This window comes from Arachis hypogaea, chromosome 7 (assembly GCF_003086295.3).
Source record: "Arachis hypogaea cultivar Tifrunner chromosome 7, arahy.Tifrunner.gnm2.J5K5, whole genome shotgun sequence".
NCBI classification, from domain to species: Eukaryota; Viridiplantae; Streptophyta; class Magnoliopsida; order Fabales; family Fabaceae; genus Arachis; species Arachis hypogaea.
The window spans coordinates 22,021,037-22,043,031 of record NC_092042.1 but is presented as its reverse complement, the minus strand read 5'-3'; the positions used below and the strand labels follow the sequence as shown (position 1 = coordinate 22,043,031).

The 21,995-nt window shown below is 35.2% G+C and overlaps 1 protein-coding gene across 2 annotated transcripts; it reads left to right on the top strand.

The window, feature by feature from the left end:
• On the top strand, positions 1-4,092 carry LOC140172908 (amino acid transporter AVT1I-like). 2 transcript variants are annotated; one of them, XM_025753960.3, is made up of 3 exons: positions 1-480; positions 2,386-2,996; positions 3,357-4,092. In XM_025753960.3, exons 1-3 carry the CDS (start codon positions 375-377, stop codon positions 3,882-3,884), a joined length of 1,245 nt encoding a protein of 414 aa, XP_025609745.1. In that variant the 5' UTR covers positions 1-374; the 3' UTR covers positions 3,885-4,092. The 2 variants fall into 2 exon arrangements, with proteins under 2 accessions (XP_025609745.1, XP_072055385.1); XM_072199284.1 differs by lacking the exon at positions 1-480 and adding an exon at positions 1,786-1,923.
• The last annotated feature ends 17,903 nt before the right edge of the window (positions 4,093-21,995 follow it).

Here is a 21,995-nt window from a genome sequence, read left to right as displayed (position 1 = left end):
GTGGTCAATGTAAGTTCTACAATTCATCCTAACGAAAGAAAATGAGCCAACTAATAATAATAATAATAATAATAATAAGTGTTACAAGAAAATAATCGGGATCGTAGAAAATATATTATATATATATAAATTGAATTTTTGCATGAATCTTGTGGAGTTAGCTAGCTAGGCAGTGACTGTTATATCAGCATGCACTTTGAAAAAGTAAAAAGTTAGAATATCATAAAAAAATAAAAATAAATAATATTAATTAATGCATGCTAGGAGCTTCCTAAGATGCCTTTAAATATCACAGACCATGGCGAGTGTTTGTGACATCATTACATTGGGGCCTGCCTCTAACTGTAAACCCTCTTTGTATTCACATAACAAACATGGAAGCAGCTCTGTCTACTAGCACAACAATGTCCCCTTCTACCACCAATGGTGGAACCTCATCTTTTGCCAAAACCTGTTTCCATGGGGTTAATGGCATTTCAGGTTTGTTATTCCACTTTCTTTTTCTCATTTTCTTCCTAGTAAAGCTAAAAATTAACCTTGAATATATAGTATTTCATTATTTTTAGTGAGACTTAAAGTCAAGTACAAAATTTATTCATCAGCAACTATATACTTATGCTTTCTTTTCTTAGTTATTATATAGAGGTGAAGAGAATGGATTATATATTCTAATTAAAAGTTTCCAAATTAGGATATCCTTATGGCATATGGGAGCACTTGAGATCTGCATGCATCTCACATAGATGTAATCTAGTTTATGGTGGCTATCATATCTAAACTCACTCAAGGATTCTGTTTGCAACTTGAGGAATTTATATTCACAAACATATACCTATTAATTAACTATTTCAAAAACTTTATATGTATATTCGTAGAAACAAATTTATATGTATAATACACCTATTTTTTTTATTTCTTCTTTCTTTTAAAACAAATTTAAAAATTTTAATAGAAAAAATCTAAAAATTGAAATAAAAATTTGAGAACTTTTACTTAATATCACTGAACATATACGTGTAAAAAAATGATGATATAGGATTGATTTAATTATTATTATTATTATTGAAAAAATTTAAAAAATTATTATTTTTATTAAAATTTGGACAACATTTAACTATAAATGAATAATTTTATATTATTAGATGTATTAAAAATATTACTGATAACTAATTAATGATTATAAATCACAAAATTTATTTGTCTCTAATATTTATTATTATTATTATTATTGTTATTATTATTATTTGAGGAAAGATAGTAAGATACGGAAGGAGAAGCTACAGGCCTACAGCCCCGGAGTTCACGAAAAAGAAACACTCTTTTTAATGATCACTTTATGTGAATTAATACTTTGTCTCAACTCACGCATAAAGTTGTTGAAAATAATAGATGGAAATAATAAAAAATTATTTTCTTTTTCTATCTTTCAAATTTTAAGATGTTGCTTAAATTGTTCGAGTCTTTTTTGACATTTCTGACGCATGAGTCTTTTGTGAGATTTATCGATAAAGCGTGACAAAAAATACTTATATGTGATGTTGGTATATTAATAACATGATTTTGTATTTTAATATCAAAAAAATATTAAAAAGTTATTATAATTTTTTTAAAATATTATATATATATATATATTATGTCTTTGTGTCATTATAAAAAAATTAAAATTAGTATGTTTGCATGTGACGTATCATACCATATTTAGTAGATATACACGTCTTTTTATGTGTCCAAAAAAAAAATAATTAGAGAGTTATTTTTTTCCTTGCTTTTTTTTCTTTTGGAGTGCCAAATTAAATAATATTATTGATGTCGATGTAAAATTTTTCGTTTTTTTTTTCTTTTTTTCATTTTTGACTAGTTTTATATATTTTTTGAAGAGGGGAGCGGCCGGGGACAATGATCCAACCATCCCGGCTGCTGGTGGTAGGCCAATAATTGTTTTAAAATTTAATTTTAACATAAAATGCAAAAGCAACTTTTATGTTTGAAAATATCTATAAAAATGATTAATGATTGCATTTTATTTTCCTAAAATTTACATCCTCTGCACTTTAATGATTGAATTATAAAAAATATATAAACTGATGAACCCAGCTGAAATTATTTGGAATGAAATCAAAGAAATTGTTTATATATTATTTGTATATATAATATGTTGTTGCACATAAATTTTTAACAAATAATCAATCATCAGAATAATAAAACTAGACATAGCAGAATAATTAATTTTTTTTTATAATAGCATGATCAATTTTTCATATATTTTTTTGGTGTCTAATAAAAATATTTTATATAAATACTAAATACATATCTTTATATGGTATCTGATTTTTGAGGTCTGTATAGCATAATTATATTCTTTAACTAATACTTGTTGGATTTCAGGAATTGGTATAGTGTCTATACCATTTGCATTAGCATCAGGAGGTTGGTTAAGCATAATTTTTCTGTTCCTCATATCCATAGCAGCATGCTACACAGGCTTATTAATCAAAAGATGCATGGACAAAGATTCCACTATTGAATCTCTTCCAGATATTGGTCAAAGAGCATTTGGAGACAAAGGAAGGTTACTTGTAAACATTGCAATGAATTGTGAACTTTATTTGGTCATAACAGGGTACTTGATTCTTGAAGGAGATAACTTGAACAAATTAATATCTCATTTTCATGTGGATATTGGGGGATTGAGAATTACTGGAACACAATGCTTTGTTCTACTTTCAGCACTCATTATTCTCCCAACGGTATGGTTAGAAGATCTAGGTAAACTTCTATCATATGTGTCAGCAACTGGGGCCTTAGCATCAATTATATTTCTATGTTCATTGTTGTGGAATGGTACAATTGATGGAACAAAACTTCATAGCAAAGGAGTACTCTTTAATTGGAAGGGAGTTCCTGCTGCAGTTAGCTTGTATGCATTTTGTTACAGTTCTCACCCTGTCTTTCCAAGTCTCTACACTTCCATGAAGAACAAGCATCAATTCTCTAATGTAAGAAATTTTTTTTGTTTTTAACCGGTAATTCATTGCTTAACTCGCTGTTAAGTAGAATTTAATTGAAGGAAACAGAGTATATACATATATTTCTGTGGTAATGCTTGAGAGACAAAAAAAAATTTTAGCATTTCATTAATTGTCGCAACAATTAATGAATGTTAAATAAGATAAATTATGACTGTTTTTTGCTAATTTTCTTTAGTTACCAAACGTTTCCGTGGCCGAAAACAGTTAGATGTGTGGTATCAAAAGTGTTACTAGTACTGTTAGATAATGATTTTATAGTTTAACATAAATATCTATATTTTCGGTATGAATTTACATCTTCGCACTATAATTGACCTTCTGTTACAGGTTTTGTTGGTGTGCTTCACATTGTGCACTCTAGTATATGCAGCAACAGCAGTTTTGGGATACTTAATGTTTGGATCAGAGGTTGAATCAGAAATAACTCTGAACCTTCCAAAAGAAAAAATCAGTTCAAAAGTGGCAATATACACAACTTTGGTTAACCCCATAACCAAATATGCTCTCATGCTAAGGCCAATTGTGGATGCCGTAAAAAGCGTGCTTCCAAATCACTACAACAAAAGGCACAAGCTTACACATGTTGTTGTTAGTAGCATCCTTCTCATTTCTACTGTGGTTGTTGCACTCACTGTTCCATTTTTTGGATACCTTATGTCTCTCGTGGGTGCATTACTAAGTGTCTCAGCTTCATTCCTAGTGCCAAGTGTTTGTTACTTGAAGATTTCTGGAACATACAAGAAGTTAGGGTGTGAAATGATCATCAACTACTCTATTTTCTTTGTAGGTACTGCAATTGCTGCCTTTGGAACTTACACTTCACTCCTACAAATAATTAAGCATTTAAAGTTGTAATTCATTATAAATATTTTGTTTTCTTTTGAGTGTTACTATGTTAGTGTCACTTTACAATATATATTATTAAATTAATGTATTTGGACCCAACTAAAATTAAGATATGTAGTAATAAATGTTGTATATATTATGAGTAATGTGGTTACATGTCCCAATCCGTATAAATTAAAGTGACATCGAAAGATGGATTACTCTCCATTTCGGTTTATTTCTTGTTGTATATACTCTTTCATCCTCAATTCCTCTTGAATATATAGTGAAACATAAAGTTCTATGTTGGATAGGACACACATTAATTCTGAGCCTTTGTATATATGGAAGCAAGATATGAACAAACTTTGCTTAAGAATTTGATTATTTGGTTTAAGAATTTGATTATTTGGCATAGAAAGTCCAACTAGTTCACTTGCACTGCGTTTGAAAAAAGGACTTTGAGATTGAAAAATATAAATTGGGAGATTGACACTATGAGTTGGAGACTAAACTAAATTTTTTAATATGAATGTAAAATAAGAATATTTATTAAAATATTTTTAATTATTAAAGAAAATATTAAAGTTTCAACCTCCATCTTTCACCAATGCAGATTTTGTTGGACCGCCGTGGGAAGCTCTCGACTACTGGGAGGAATCAAGTGAGATTACATAAAATGAAAAGACACCACATTCAATTTAAAACTTTGAAATCGTAATGAGTCTCTTATATTATAAACTCCTCACTCTTTCTTATTTTTTTGATGTGAGATTAACTTCAACACTTTTTATACTTACAACATTAACAGATTTAATAATAAAAAATCTATGTTAAAACTTCACATAACTATCCTAGTGATTTTTTTTGTTATGTTGAGTGACGAAAAATGGACAAAGAGTTTTGTAGGAATAAAAAAAAAAGAAACGAAAGAAAAAGTTTGTCTTTATGAAAAAAAAAAATTAAAGTTAACGTTATTTAAAAAAATATTAAAGACGATTTTAATTTTCAAAAAAAAAAAAACGACCAAAATAGTACTTCTAAGTAATTCTTGTATTTAGCTATTGGATATTTGGATGCATCGATGGAGAAGATCTCATATCTATGTATGTATGAATGATTCATATAAATAATTAAATATATCCTTTTTAAAATAAGAAAATCTTCAAGTACACTGTTAAATAATCGTTCTCCTCCTGTTCTGTCCCTTTCAAGTTTTCCTTTCTCAAGTACTTTCTTGTTGTAATAATCTACAAATATAAATTACGAGATTAGAGCTATAAATAGAAGTCACCATAAATAGAAATACGTGATCGTATTTCATGTAAAAGTACACTTTCAATTATAAATATTTCTTTTACAATTATATATATATATATATATATATTAAAATATAATCACGAAATTCATTGTAGGTATTAAAATATTTATTAAAATATAAAATATATATTAAATATATATATAATTATTGATTTAGTATTATTTTTTAATATACATATTTTTTATTTTTTTATTAATAAAATTTAAAAGATAATTTACATTAATAAAATGAGTGGAGATTAAATTTATGCATAAGTCTTGAATGAAAATTGATTATACATCTATTCTAAACATATCTATATTAATCGAATGACTGTAACTGTAACTCGATTTAGTCATTTACATAAAAGTCAAATCATACCAATTTAATTTAACATATGACCTAGTAAATCGAAATAGGGTAATTCGATTTACTAAAAAAAGCGAGACAAAATTGGATCCTTAGTAAATCGAACAAAACACTTTTGATTTATAGGAGGATACAGTTCTAAGAATAAATCGAATCATCCTGGTTCAATTTACTTCAAATGTTTCTTCTTATGATTTACATTCACAATTCTCCTCCCCAAAATTCATGCCATAGATAATTTTGGGACATAAAGCGATAAAATTCAAAATTGCGATCATGGAGGATGACCTAAATTATATCTACTAATTAGATAGAGTTGCTTATATTGTTGATAACATTAATGAGAATGTGAATAAATAATTTTTTTTGTTCATGTTAAATTAAAAATATTAACAGTCATTAGTAATTTAGAATTATTAGATTATAAATATTAGTTAGAGTAGTAATTTAAATTTTTTATTAAAATTTTTAAATCAGAAAGATTAGTGATTTAGAATTGTTGTAAATGTTAGTGAATGTAGATTTTGTGGAGATTTGATTTTTATGGATAAAGTTAGAGTAGTATATATGGTGAAAATACTAAGATTAGATTTTGGATATATGATATGATTGGACTTTAACTTTTTAGGATAAGATTGTTACTATTTTTGATAAGAGATTCTTAATAAATTATAAGATTATGAATTTGGCTATTATTTGATTTTTTGCAACGAGTCATGAATAAGATTAAATTTTTTTAATATAATTATTTGTTGATTATGTAAAGTTTGTTATGAATTCTTAATAAATGTTTTATACTATTATACAGTCGAGCGACTTGATGATTAGTAATGTGAGGAGACAGTATGGTATGTCTTTGGATAACTAGGCCATACTATACTTACAAACTGCTAAATTATATCATCTTGCGACACTCAATGACACCTGATTTAAGCTAGCTGAGTTGTCAGTTAGCGCTTTTGTTGAGAGATTGTGTCTCGAGACGCATAAGTTTCATATGCCATTCGAAAAGTGCACCATTACGTTACAAGATGTGGTGTACAAGTTAGTCCTTCCGATTGATGATGACTACACGAGTGGATGCCTAACAGACTTCGAGAGGTGTATTTAAGGCGGTCAACCTGCTTCAGCTTGGTTTGAGGAGTTTCTGGGTGTGTTACATCCTACAAACTACATTAACAAGTTCACTGTGAAGTGCACGTTGTTTCAGGAGACATTCAATGAGTTTCCTCCAAATGCAAACAAGAAGACCGTAAGGAGATATGCGAGAGCGTACGTTATGATGTTGCTATCGACTCATTTGTTTGGTGATAAGTTTGTGACACTTCCTCACATCTAGTAGTTGCCTTATGTAACTAGGCTAGACAACTTGGAAAAATACAGTTGGGCGTCCGCCGCTCATGTACAGTTGTATTGATGCATGTTTTGTGTTGCCAACAAGAACGTTGTTAAGTTGATTGGTCAAATACAGCTATTATAGTAATAGATCTTTTAGTATTTCTTTACTTTCAGACTTGTTAGGTTTGACGCATTTCATTGGCGGCTGGCGTCGATGTATATATGTTTTTTAACTATGTTATTTCATTTACTAGTCATTCTATGCTTTGTTATTATTGAGCTAACGTATTGAATTGTAGGTGATTGGGATATCAACCATATTCGAGCGAGAAAGAGCTCAGAGTGATGCAATGACGGCTGATGCTAGACTTATTGCAGCCCGAGAATGTGAGTATTACTCTAGAGTTATTAAGTGCATGTTTTATTCATAGCGTGTATTCCTTTGATGCGTTTATTGTTAACTAATAAACTTTAAAATTATTTTCCTCTTATAGTTCCCATAGATGCCTTATAGTACAGCTGAGATTGTGCAAATAGTTCATCTTAATATACTAGATTCACAGCATACGATGTTGTGGAAGGAGGTCACGACATTAATGTACTTTATTGTAGTAAAGTGGCATCAAATAGATAGGGTACTACCACAGCTTAAGGTAGTAAAGCACCAACCTAGTCGAACATTAGACATGGATTTCTAGATGTTGAAAGATGGTAAAAGTGGGGATCGTTGGTTTTCTAGTATGCATCAGTCTTGGCACCTCCATTGGACTAACAGAGTTTATGTACTCCAACTTGATATCTCTCCCGATTTAAGCTTATTAAAGTTATACTCAGAGTGGTGTTATGAGTATGGACAAAAATTTTTGTCACCGGAGTTATTCTTAGCTGACCCAAAAGTAGATGGGACTTTGACAGATGCATCTCCTAGAGGAAGATGAGAAACACCTCCTGTAATGCAGGTGCCTAATGTCTTAGACAGGCTTCGTGTTGAACACGGGCAAGGAATTGTGAATGAAGGAGGGTCGAAGAGGAGATTGCTAGCTTGGAGGGACGGGCTCGCCCTGGTCGATGTATTAGACGAGTTAGGGGTAGAAGTGGAGGTGGTCACGGAGAGGGTGGTGGTCCTAGTGATGGAAACATGGTGGGGGTAGAGGAGGTAGTGGAAGAGATAGAGAAGATGGTGGAGGAGGTGAGGGTGCGGATGGTGGTTGTTCCGAGGGTTACCTGAAACTGTAGGTCAATCTCGGACGAGATCTTCTGTACTGATCGGAGCTGTTGTGTCTGACTTGATGATGGTGGCTGGAGTCGCCGTGTCCGACTTGTTGGACTTGGTGGTGGTGCTGATCCTTCTTCCCCGGAGGGTGGGGGTACCTGCAAGGGACTCCGATGCTTAAGTTAGCAACGGTATTGAGCAGGTATTGAGTAGAATCAGAGTATGAGTTATACCTGGGTGCTCCAGTGTATTTATAATGGTGTAGGGCGACCTTCTTAGATAAGATAAGTTAGTTATCTTATCTTATCTTTGAGTGAAGTCATCTTATCTTCAAGGGAACCGCACCTTTCTCTGTAGGCTTGGGCTGCCTCTGAATTTGGGTCGTGTTTCTCCATCTGCGCCCTTTTCTAGGCTTTCCTGGCAATTTGACCGAGCTCTTTGAGAGAAGGTCGGATAATCTGACCTGAAGAGGTCGGTCGCTTTATCGCCAGACATCCCGAGTCGGACAGCTTGACGCGGGGTATGAACAGTGCCCCTGCTTAAGCTCGGTGTTTATTTTGGAGGTCGAGTCTTACTTCGAACCTTCTCGGGTGAAGCCGAACTCGAGCATTTTGTTGATTTTATCTTTGTAGAGTTCCTTTTTGAATGCGGAACGTTTCCTCTTTTGTTTCCTTTGAAAACGCGTGCTTTTGTATTAGCGTCCTAGCCTCGGGAATGCGCGAGGGTTTTAATTCCCTCATTAATTGGTTTTTAATGCCCCGTTTCTCTTGCTTCTTTTTATTTTGAACTTTACACACAGAAACAGTTTTCCTCTTCTCTGTAACTTCCTTTTTTCTTTCTCACTTTTCTGTTTTGCCTGTCATCTGCATTTTTGCATTTCTCCTTGCAACGTTGTTTGGTTATCGTAGGTGCTTTCTTTGCTTTCGATGGCAATTCCTGATTTATTTGTCTTCAACTTCCTTATGTACTCTTCTCCTTTTTCAGGTTGGTTCATCTTTTCTTCTTTGTTTGTATTGTTCTATTTTCTGGTAAAGTAGGGATTTTACTTGAGTGTATGTTTGGAAAGCTTGATCCTTTTCGCATTTCTATACTTTTTGTCACTGTGACTTATGGTTTCTTCTTTTCTGGCATTTTCTTGATGGTTGAAGCTTCTAGGGTTTTGCATTTTGTTGTCTGTTTCTATATAAGTGGCTTGTTTGATTCTGAAGAAAGATTGTGTTTTTGACAATGTTTCCACTTGGCATGTTCTTTGCTGTTTAGTAGTTTCCTTTGTTGATAGGCTGAGACCGTAATTTGAGAGGTGGCTATTTTGATGACTTTATTTGGTTTGTGGCCTTTTGGAGTGTCATTTTTGTTGAAATAGAGGCTTTATCTTCCTGTTGGGGAGTGTAGAGATATATGCTTGTAGATTTTCCTTAGTCCTTATTCTGCCTCCACAGGATGCCCCTGGATCTTTTTTTGGAGTGGGTCTTGGGGTTTCCTTTTGTTGCTTTAGCTCGCTTCTTGACACCTATATGCTTTAGTTTCAAGTTGTCTCCATTCATGCTCGAGTTGTTTGATTAGTGTGCCGAGATGTTTTTTGAGTAATCCAATATTCTTTTCTTCTTGTAGGACTAGTTGACCTTATGTCTTCTCGCAAAAATATTGTTGAGACATTTTTTCAAGTCCCCGAGGGCATGGCTGATTGGGTAGATTCTATGGTCCTTCTGTGTGTCTCGTTGGTTGACTCAGAGTTTTGTCAGCAACTTAGGCAATTTCATAGAATTTGTGGCAACGGTAGTGATGAGTAGAATTATGAGCTCGTATCTCCAACTTCTGAGGAAAAGGTCTACTTTTCTACCCGAATTGCTGGAGAGCGTCCTTTTTTCTATGCCTACGACTTCTTTTTTAGTCAAATGAATATTACTCTTCCTTTTACCCCTTTTGAGACTAACCTGTTATGGTCCTGTAATGTAGCTCCATCCCAACTTCACCATAATTTCTGGGGTTTTATAAAAAAAATTCAGCTGCTGTGTGGTGAGTTTGGTATCCCTGCTTCACAATCTCTCTTCTTTTATCTTTTCGTTTTGACAAATCCTGGTGTAGTGAAAAAGAAATTCGCTTGGGTTTCTTTCCGAGCTTCCCAGGGGAAAAATGTTTTCTCCATGTTTGATTAATCTTTTTCGCGATTTCAAGAATTACCTTTTTAGGGTCCGAGCTGTTGAAGGAGCTTGGCCCATTTTTCTGGATGAAAATGATGAGCCCACCTTTTCTTTAGAATGGCAAAAGAATGTAATGGTATCGAAATATTTATGGGAGATGTTAGATGAGGCTGAACAAGCTTTTGTGACTGTGTTGGAAGAAAACTGGGGGCAACATCCTCATCTTGACACAAAGAAATTTTTAGCTAACCCCTCTCTCCTCCGAGTTGAGCTGGGTAGTGGTCAATTTTTTGTTTTGGTTTTGCTTATTGCTTTGTTGAGTTTGAGATCTTTTTCTGACTCGTTGCTTGGTTTCCTGTTGTGATGTTTATTTGCAGAGATGATTAAAAACAACGAATCCATGAAGGCCTTTAAAAGGGCGAGGAAGGCTACTACAGCTCAGAATGCCTCGGCCAAGGCGGCCAGGGAGGGGTCTTTTCAGGTTTCGTCAAAGCCTTTGGTTACAAATTCTCTTAGGCCGAGGAAGGTTATCCCTACTCCTCGGGTTCGTTTGGTTGATCCTTCACAAACTTCTGCTGGTACCTCTTCTCCTTCCGCAGATCCTCCTCCAAAAAGACCTCGAACTATCGAGCCTTTTAGTCTGGATGCTTCCGACTTCGATGCTGTCGGGTTTGTAGATCAACAGATTGCTCCCTATGGTGTCATGCCTACTGATGATGTATCCATTCATCATCATTTGGATTTTATTACTCGGAGTGGTATTAAACTGGCACACATGGGAGCGGCTTTATACCAGACTGCTCAAGATCTTCCTATCCATGCTACAAAGGCCTTTATGGAGGAGGCAAAATCGGAGTTTGACTGGATTAAGGGTTTGAAAGAGGAGCTTGAGGTGAAAGTGACCGAGCTGGAGAAGGAGTTGGAGGAGGAAAAGACTCGGGCTATTGGTCTGGCGGCTGCTGTGCAACTAGCTGAGGATACGGCGCTAAAACATAAGGATAGCTATGTTACCACCTATAGAGAGATGATGGATCTCAGGAACAGCTTGGAATCTATCCGGACTGATTATACCGAACTTCAAAGTCACCTTGTAGGCAGCGTTACTGCTGCTTATGAGAATCTGAAGGAGCAAGTTCGAGTTCTTGCGCCAGAGCTCAACCTTTCCCTTTTTAGCCTGGACAACATTGTTAGGGATGGTAAGATTGTTCCTGATGACCCTGATGATGATGATGATGATGATCGTCTTTCACTGCCTGCTACCAAGACCTCTGTCGCACCGACCTCTCTGACTTCCACTGTTGAGATCAACCGCCTTGAGTCAAAACCGGATTACCAAATCTTGATCCGGGATGATAGGACGGTGGATGCAGTGCCTCTTCAGACTCGTCCTCCTTCAACCTGTGTTGATGCTGTCGAGAAGCCTTCGGATGTTAACTGAATTTTCTAATTGTTTGTGTAGATAGCCCGGCTTATGGGCTTTTTAAACTCTTTATTTCGTAAATGATGTTTTGCTGACTGTTGATACCCTTTTAGTTGCTTATCTAGCAACTTTATTTGAAAAACAAAGTAGTTTCTGAGCTTTTGGGGCTGATTCTGGTGGCTTCTGAAGTTTGCTATTTATCCTAACTAGTAGCTTTTATATCATACCTGTTTGCACTCGGCTTGGTACCTTTCTAGGTTTTGGGAATGTTAGAGCTTTTCTTTGTCTAACCTCTTTGGATTGGCTTGATTCCTTTGCCTGATGTTATTTCCAGCAACTTGTTTCGTTCTTTGTTGAGTTCGCTGCGGTTGCCGATTTTGTTATGTCGATTTTGTCCAAAGAGTTGTTAGTAACCCTCTTTTTTGGACCTTGTTTAAGTCTCTTTAAGGGGTTACTTTGTGGCTTTATGTTTCGGGCCGACCTCATCACGTCGGGCCTTTCTAAGTTATTTTTGCAATCCTCTTTTTTGGACCTTATACAGGTCTCTTTTAGGGATTACTTTTATAACTTTTATGCTTTAGGCCAACTTCGTCACGTCGGTCCTGTGGAGCTATTTTGTAATCCTCTTTCTTGGACCTTGTTCAGGTCTTTTTCAGGGATTACCTTTGTAGCTTTATGTTTCAGGCCGACTTTGTCACGTCGGGCCCTGCTGAGTTATTTTGTAATCCTCTTTCTTGGACCTTGTTCAGGTCTCTTTCAGGGATTACCTTTGTAGCTTTATATTTCGGGTCGACTTCGTCACGTCGGGTCCTGCTGAATTATCTTGTAATTCTCTTTCTTGGACCTTGTTCAGGTCTCTTTCAGGGATTACTTTTGTAGCTTTATATTTCGGGCCAACTTCGTCACGTCGGGCCCTGCTGAGTTATTTTGTAATCCTCTTTCTTGGACCTTGTTCAGGTCTCTTTCAGGGATTACTTTTATAACTCTTGTGCTTTGGGCCAACTTTGTCACGTCGGGCCCTTCTAAGTTATAGTAATCCTCTTTTATAGGGCTGGCCAGACCTCTTTCCAGGAATTTACTTATAACTTCGGCTACTGCGATTGGTCCGACTTCTTTATGTCGGCCAGTCTTTAAGTTATTTTATAGCAATCCATTTTATTAGGACCTCGTCAGGTCCTTTCTATGGATCACTTTCTATAACTTCTTGCATTATTCTGTTTTCATCTTTGCCGATTTTGTAGAGATTGGATTTAACCCTCGTTTGATCGACCTTTTAATGAATTCGGTTTTCATTTTTGGTCTTTATCATGATCGCGCAGTGAATTTGACTTTCACTTTCTGCCGATCTGTAGCTTTATAATCGGACGATGAATGTTTCAGATTAATGTGTCTTGAGCGTTTGTAGAAGATCTAAACAGATTTTATTCAAAAGAAAATGCAAATATATACATGCGGGAGGTTAGTCCTCTAAGTCGGGTGATTTGTAAGTCTTGGCTTGTCGCCTCATTAAAAAACCTTTTCAAGAAAAAGAGTGCGCCTTATCCTAAGATCCTTTATCATCCTTAACTATAGTACCTTCTTAGGTTGTAAGCGTGCCACGACCTAGGAAGCTCTCGCCCATCAAGTTCGGACAGTCTGTAGTAGCCCTTTCCAAGTACTTCTATGACTCTGTAGCGTCCTTTCCAGTTTGCTGCCAGCTTTCCTTCTCCAGGTCGAGTTATTCTGATATCATTTCGGATTAGGATGAGGTCGTTCTCAGCAAAAACTCACTGTACTACCTTTTGATTGTATCTCGCAGCCATTCGTCATTTTAATGCATCTTCCCTAATCCGAGCTTCTTCTTGGACTTCTGGAAGTAGGTCGAGTTCTTCCCTTTGAAGTTGGGAGTTGGCTTCTTCACTATAGTGGATCACTCTAGGCGACCTTTTTTCAATCTCCACTGGGATCATTGCCTCCATTATGTACGCTAATCGGAAGGGTGATTCCTTTGTGGTGGAATGTGGCGTTGTTCGATATGCCCATAGGACTTGTGGGAGCTCCTCGGCCCAGGCTCCCTTCGCGTCCTGTAATCTCCGTTTCAGCCCGGCCAGTATGACTTTGTTGGTAGTTTCGGCTTGTCCATTGGCTTGGGGATGTTCTACGGAAGTGAATTGTTATTTTATGTTTAAGTTGGTCGCTAGCTTTCTAAAGCCCACGTCTGTGAACTGGGTACCATTGTCCGTGGTGATGGAGTATGGAACCCTGAACCTTGTGACAATGTTCCTATATAAGAATTTTCAACTTCTTTGAGCAGTGGCATTAGCTAGGGGTTCTGCCTCGATCCACTTTGTGAAATAGTCTATCCCTACTATGAGGAATTTAACTTGTCCCGATCTCTGAGGGAAGGATCCAAGAAGATCGAGTCCCTATTTTGCGAATGGCCAAGGTGAGGTCACGCTGATAAGTTCCTCTGGTGGGACGATGTGAAAGTTGACATGTTTCTGGCATGATGGACATGTCTTTACGAACTCTGTGGCTTCCTTTTGTAGGGTTGATCAATAAAACCCTGCCCGAAGTACTTTTTTGGTAAGTGCTTGCGCTCCGAGCTGATTCCCACAAATGCCACTGTGTATTTCTTCTAGAACTTCCTTTGTGCTAGAAGTTGGTACGCATTTTAAAAATGATATTGAAATCCCTCTTTTGTATAAAGTATTGTTTATGATAGTGTAGTATTGTACCTCCCATTTCAACCTCTTTGCCTCTTTTTCCTCTGTAGGGAGTGCTTCTGTTTTAAGGTAGTTAATTATGGGAGTCATCCATCCTTGATCCTGACCTGTTATGGCCAGCATTTTTTCTTCTTTCGAGATTGATGGATTCTGTAGAATTTCTCGAATGAGGCTTCTATTGTTGCCCCCTAGTTTGGTGCTGGCTAGTTTTGAGAGTGCGTCAGCTCGGACATTCTGTTCTCGGGGTATGTGACGGATCTCATATTCTCCGACTTGTCCGAGCTGTTCCCTGGTTTTGTCCAAGTACTTTTTCATGGTGGGATCTTTGGCTTGGTAACTTCCTGCTATTTGCGAAGTGACTACCTGTGAGTCGTTGAAGATGATAAGCTTTTGAGCTCCAACCTCCTTAGCCAGCTTCAAACCCGCTAGTAGTACCTCATATTCTGCTTGGATGTTTGAGGCAGTGAACCCGAATTTAAGGGAGAGTTCGATTTGGGTTCCTTAGTTGCTTTCAATTATCACACCTGCGCCGCTTCCGATTTTATTTGAGGAACTGTCCACGTAGAAATTCCATTATGTGGGGATTTTTAGTGTGTCTGTAAATTCTGTAATGAAGTCGGCCAGGTATTGTGATTTGATGGCTGTCCGAGCTTCGTAGTTAAGATCGAATTCGGACAACTCGACTGCCCATTGTAAGATTCTGCCTGCCAGCTCTATTTTCTGTAAAATTTCTTTTATGGGTTGGTTGGTCCGAACCCTAATGGTGTGGGCTTGGAAGTATGGACGGAGTCATCAAGATGTTAGTATGAAAGCGTAGGCAAACTTTTATATTTTTTGGTAGTTCGGCTCGGCTCCTTGTAATGCATTACTGATGAAGTATACGGGTTGTTGTCCACTGTCGTCTTCTCGGACTAGTGCTGAGGCCACTGTCCGACTTCCTACCGCGAGGTACAATACGAGTAGTTCTCCTTCCCATGGCCGAGTTAGGATGGGTGGCTGTCCCAGGAACCTTTTGAAATATTGGAAGGCTTGTTCGCACTCCGTTGTCCATTCAAACTACTTTTCCTTCCTTAGAGTGGCGTAAAAGGGAAGTGATCTTATTGCCGATCCGGCTAGAAATCTGGACAAGGCTGCCAACCTCCCGTTGAGTTGTTGTACCTCTTTAACACAAGTCGGACTCTTCATGTCGAGTATGGCCCGGCATTTATCCAGGTTTGCTTCGATTCCTCTTTGTGTGAGCATAAAACCAAAGAATTTGCCAGCTTCTACTGCGAATGTACATTTTGCGGGATTGAGTCGCATGCCATGCCGTCTTATAGTGTCGAATTCTTGGGTCTGATTGGACAACAGCATCTCTTCATTTTGTGTCTTTATCAGCATGTCGTCTACGTAGACTTCCATAATTTTTCCAATGTGATCCAAAAAGACCTTATTCATTAATCTCTGATAAGTAGCTCCCGCATTTTTAAGACCAAAAGGCATAACGATGTAACAGTAGTTTGCTTTTGGGGATAAGAAGGAAGTTTTTTCTTGGTCGGGTGGATACATTGGGATTTGATTGTATCCCGAATATGCATCCATAAACGAGAGGTATTTATATCCGGAGGAGGCATCTACCAGAGCGTCGATGCTTGGGAGTGGATAAGGATCCTTTGGGCAGGCTTTGTTGAGATCAGTGTAGTCGGTGCACATTCGCCACTTCCTATTTGATTTTTTCACCAAGACGACGTTAGCTAGCCATAGTGGGTATTTGACTTCTCTTATGAATCCTACCTCCAGTAGAGCTTGTATCTGCTCTTCTACAGCTTGAGAGCGTTCAAGTCCGAGCTTTCTATGCCTCTGTTATACTAGCCGAGATCCTAGGTAGACTGCTAGTTTGTGGCACATTAACTTGGGGTCTATGTCTGGCATGTCTGCAGCCTTCCATGCAAAGAGGTCGACATTATCTCGTAAGAACTGTATGAGTGATTCTTTTATGTCTCCTTTTAGGATTGTACTGATATTGGTCATTAGGTCCGGGGTGTCCCCGATCTGGACTTTCTCTATTTTACCTTCGGGCTGTGGGCGGAGTTCTTCCCGCCTCTGAACTTCACCAAGTTCGATTGTGTGGAATTCTTCTCCTTTGCCTCTGAGGTTTAGACTTTCATGGTAGCAGCGGCGCGCCGTCTTCTGGTCTGCCTTTATTGTAGCTATCCCTTCTACAGTCGGGAATTTCATGCATAGGTGTGGAGTCGAGACTATTGCGCCGAGTTGATTTAATGTTGTCCGACCTATTAAGGCATTGTAGGCTGAACTTACGTCGACCACAATGTAATCTATCTTGAGTGTTCTTGACTGGTTTCCTTTTTCGAATGTTGTGTGTAGCGAGATGTATCCAAGCAGTTGAACCGGAGTGTCTCCTAGTCCAAACAGGCTGTTCGAATATGCTCTGAGTTCTTTTTCTTCCAAGCCGAGCTTGTCGAAGGCAGTTTTGAACAAGATGTCGGTGGAGCTCCCTTGGTCTATCAGTGTGCAGTGGAGATTTGCATTCGCCAGTATAACAGTGATGACCATGGGATCGTCGTGTCCTGAGATTATACCGGATGCGTCTTCTCTGGTGAAGGTAATCGCGGGAATGTCGGGTGCTTCCTCTTTCCCCTCGACGTGATACACATCTTTAAGATATCTTTTGCGAGATGATTTGGAGACTCCTCCTCCCGCAAATCCGCCGTATATCATGTGAACGTGTCTTTCTGGCGTACGAGGTGACCTTTCGGTTCGTCCGACATCTTCTTCCCTTCTTCTTTTTCTTTGCTCATCGTCCCGGCTGGCTAGATACCAATCTAGCTTCCCCTCTCTTACTAGCTTTTCTATGATATTTTTTAAGTCAAAACATTTGCTGGTGTGGTGCCCGCGGATGCGATGATACTCACATTATTCGCCCCGATTTCCCCCTCCTTTTTTGCCTTTGAGTGGTCGAGTTGGAGGTATTTTTTCAGTGTGCAAACCTCTCTGTAGACATCCACAAGGGACACCCGAAGAGGAGTGTAATTGTGGTATTTTTTAATTTTTTCTCCATGTCGATCTTCCTTCTTTTTGGACTCTTTGTCCTTATCCCGGGAGGTGAATCCGGATTTTGAGGTCTCTCATAACCGAGAGTTTTCCTCCATGTTGATATACTTCTCTGCTCGTTCTTGCACTTCGTTTAGAGATGTGGGGTATTTTTTTGATATAGATTGGCTAAAAGGTCCCTTTCGTAAGCCATTGATGAGGCCCATAATGGCAGTCTCAATTGGTAGGCTTTGTATATCCAGGCATGTTTTGTTGAATCTTTTCATGTAGCTGCGAAGACTTTCCCGTTCCCCTTGCCTGATTCCTAATAGACTTGGGGCGTGCTTAGCCTTGTCCTTTTGGATGGAGAATCTGGCCAAAAACTTTTTGGCCAAGTCGTCGAAATTCGAGATGGACCTGGGAGGTAAATTATCGAACCATCTTATTGCCGTCTTTGTTAAAGTAGTCGGAAAGGCTTTGCAACGAACTGCATCTGAGGCGTCGGTGAGGTACATTCTACTTCTGAAATTGTGGAGGTGATGGCCGGGATCTGTAGTGCCGTCGTACAGAATCATATCTGGGAGTTTAAAGTCTTTTGGGATTTTGAACATCATAATCTCCTTGGTGAATGGATCTTGTTCCTTGCGGGAGCTGTCCTCATGAGGGGATCGGTTGGTTTTGGTCTTGAGATTGGTTTCGAGTTTTAGGAGTTTGTCTTCCAACTCCTGGCGTCGCCATATTTCCTTTTGTAGGTCTTTCTCAGCCTCTCATTGTCGTAGGTCTTCTTCTTCAAGTTGTTTTAAACGGTCTTGAAGCGCCTCCATGGCTCCTGCGTTTGAATTCTTTTCGTTGTTAAGTTGAGGAGTATCCTTTGGTGTAGTGTCCGCATTTTTGTGCAGCGTTCTATCCTCTAGATCTGAATTGTAGTCCTTATCATGGTCGTCCGCCATGATGATGGGATGACTTCTAGGTTCCCCGGCAACGACGCCAATGTTTCGAGGGTTACCTGAAACTGTAGGTCGATCTCGGACGAGATCTTCTGTACTGGTCGGAGCTGTTGTGTCCGACTTGATGATGGTGGCTGGAGCCGCCGTGTCCGAGTTGTTGGACTTGGTGGTGGTGTTGATCCTTCTTCCCCAGAGGGTGGGGAGTACCTGCAAAGGACTCCAATGCTTAAGTTAGCAAGGGTATTGAGCAGGTATTGAGTAGAATCAGAGTATGAGTTATACTTGGGTGCTCCAGTGTATTTATAATGGTGTAGGGCGACCTTCTTAGATAAGATAAGTTAGTTATCTTATCTTATCTTTGAGTGAGGTCATTATATCTTTAAGGGAACCACCTCTCTCTCTGTAGGCTTGGGCTGCCTCTGGATTTGGGTCGTGTTCCTCCATCTGGGCCCTCTTCTAGGCTTTCCTGGCAATAAGGCCGAGCTCTTTGAGAAGAGGTCGGATAGTCTGACCTGAAGAGGTCGGTCGCTTTATCGCCAGACATCCCGGGTCGGACAGCTTGACCCGGGATATGAACAGTGGTGGTACTGAATATGATAGAAGTGAGGAACATACAGATGTGTATTTTGTTGAATAAATTTTTTAATTTTTTATTTATTAGATAAAATTGGACTTTATTTTATTTTTCTACGTTAAATAAAAAATTTAGCTTTTACATTTAAAAATTTAAAAATGACAAATTTAGTTTTCTAAAATCTTAATTTTTTTTAAGAAAATTATTTTTATTTTTTTATTTACCGGATAATGCTACACCTGTTGGATTTTTTTAGAAATGTAGAATAAATTAATCTTAAAAATTTTTAATTTTAAATTATTTTGCTTTTTAGATATTTTAGGAATTTTTCATTTTTCTACTTTCAGTAAAAAATTATTTTTTTAATCAAAAAATTTGAAAATAACAAATTTTTAAATTTTTTGTTTATTAAATATTGTTGGATTTTGTTTTAGTTTTTTACTTTAAATAAAAAAATAATTTTTAAATTTAAAAGTTCATAAATAATTTTTTTTTTTAAATTTTAAATTTTTATAGAAATATTCTTTTTTTGTTTTTTATTCATTAGATAGTGATACACCTATTGAACTTTTTCACAGATTTAGAATAAATTAATTTTAAAAATTTAAAATTTAAAATTTTTCTGTTTGTTAAATATTTTTGAAATTTTATATTTTCCTATTTTTAATAAAAAAACTTTTATTTTGAAAATTAAAATAAAAAATAAAATTTTAAATTTTTGGTTTACTAGATATTATAGTACTTTATTTTATTTTTCTACTTTAAATAAAAAATTTATTTTTAAATTTAAAAATTCAAAAAAAATTTAATTTTTTAAAATCTTAAATTTTTTAAGGATATTTTTTTGTGTTTTTATTCACAGGATAATGCTACATCTGCTTGACTTTTTCACAGATATAGAATAAATTAATTTTAAAAATTTAAAATTTTTATCTATTGGATATTTTTAAAATTTTTTATTTTTATAATTTTAGTAAATAAATTATTTTTTAGTCTAAATATTTAAAAATAATATTTTTTTAATTTTTTGTTTACTAAATATTTCTAAACTTTATTTTATTTTTTGTCATAAATAAAAAAAATTAATTTTTAAATTTAAAAGTTAAAAAATAAAAAATTTAGTTTTTTGAAATTTTAAATTTTTGTAAAAAGTATTTTTTTATTCACCGGATAGTGATATACCTACAGAACTTTTTTACAAATTAAGAATAAATAAATTTAAAAAATTTAAAAATTTTTTGTTTATTGAATATTTTTGGAATTTTTTTTACTTTTAGTAAAAAAATTTTAAATTTAAAATTTAAAAGTAAAAAATAATAAATTTTCAAAATTTTTTTACTACATTAAATAAAAAATTTAATTTTTATATTTAAAAATTCAAAAATGACAAATTTAGTTTTTTAAAATCCTAAATTTTTTAAGAATATTATTTTTATGTTTTTATTCATCGGATAATGCTACAATTGCTAGAGTTTTTCACAAATTTAGAAAAAATTAATCTTAAAAATTCAAACTTTTAAAGTTTTCTTTTGTTTATTAGATGTTTTTGGAATTTTTTATTTTTCTAATTTTAATAAAAAAATTTCTTTTTTGTTTAAAATAATAAATTTTTAAATTTTTCGTTTACTAAATATTGTTAGACTTTATTTTTTTTACTTTAAATAAGAATTTAATTTTTAAATTTTTAAATTTAAAAAAAATTTAGTTTTTAGAATTTTAAATTTTTTATAAAAATATTTTCAAATCAAAGTGTATTTACAAATACAAGTTTATAAAAATAGACTATGTGTTATATTTATAGCTAATTCGAATCAAGGTGATTCGATTTAGCTTGAGATCTATATTCGCTTATAAATTGAACTCACCTAATTCGATTTATTAAGGATCAAGCATTTTCTCGTTTCTCTTCTAGTAAATTAAATTACCCTATTTTAATTTATTAGGTCACATACTAAATCAAATTAGTGTATTTAATTTACATGTAAATGGTTAAATAATCGAACTATATTAATTTGATTTATATAGATATATTTAAAAATATATATCTAATTAATTTTTATTCAAAATATTTTCCTAAATTTAATCTCCATTCATTTTATTAATGTAAATTACTCAAATTTAGATGTGTTAGCAGAAATTTTTACCAAATTTGCCTTTTTTAATGTATTTTGAGTCTTTTATAAACTTAAAATCTTAAATCATAAATAATATAAAGTAGGAGAATTATTCACGAGAGAGGTGTGCACGCATGGAAGGTACGCCGAAACAAAGCCATGGGTATAATCATTTTGTTTCTCTTTTCTAATAAAAAGTTATTAGTACAAAAAAAAGGGTAGTCATTATTAGCCAAGTTGCAAGAATTGATAGTAAAATGAAAGTTCCCTTTTTCTATAAATCATAGATAGATTTGTTTCAATAATAAAAGCTAAGTAAAGTGCCTAAAGTTTCGATATATTGACACGCACAAACATCAAAATTATATAATATAATTGATTGTATCGTTTTATATCATAAGTCTCTTTCATGTACATATCTAAAGATACAATTAAATCCTCGTAGTAGATGATAGGTGCATTAAATAATAAGAATAAAAGTAAAGTATTAAATTAGTCTTCTATATTTTGAGTGAATTTTATTTTAGTTTTTAATATTTAAAGTGTTTTATTTATGTCTAAAATAATTTTGATTTACATTAATCAAATTTTGCGGTCAAGTGAGAGTGAAATATTTAATGTCGTATCTGACATGACAAATTGAAGGGGATAAAGGTTAATAGACGTGTAATGATTCCTGCGTTAGAATAGAACACATATTTACTCTACCACTGACTCTTCTTTTTTTCTTGTGAAGCACGAAACGATAAAAAAAACTCACTAACTTTACTGATCGTCACTCAAGGGTTGTTAATCGCAACTAGAGAGGTGACATTGTCCTTCAACAACATTCAAGTTCGACAGAAGCAGTTAGTTTAAAATCCTTCTTTTCCGAAAGAAGATCGTATCAGATATTCCTTTATCAAATGTCCTTAGCCCATTTGGTTGTAATCTTAATGCATGTTGATATGTAATGATGTTGTGTGTGATTGTTTTGTGTTATAGTTATTT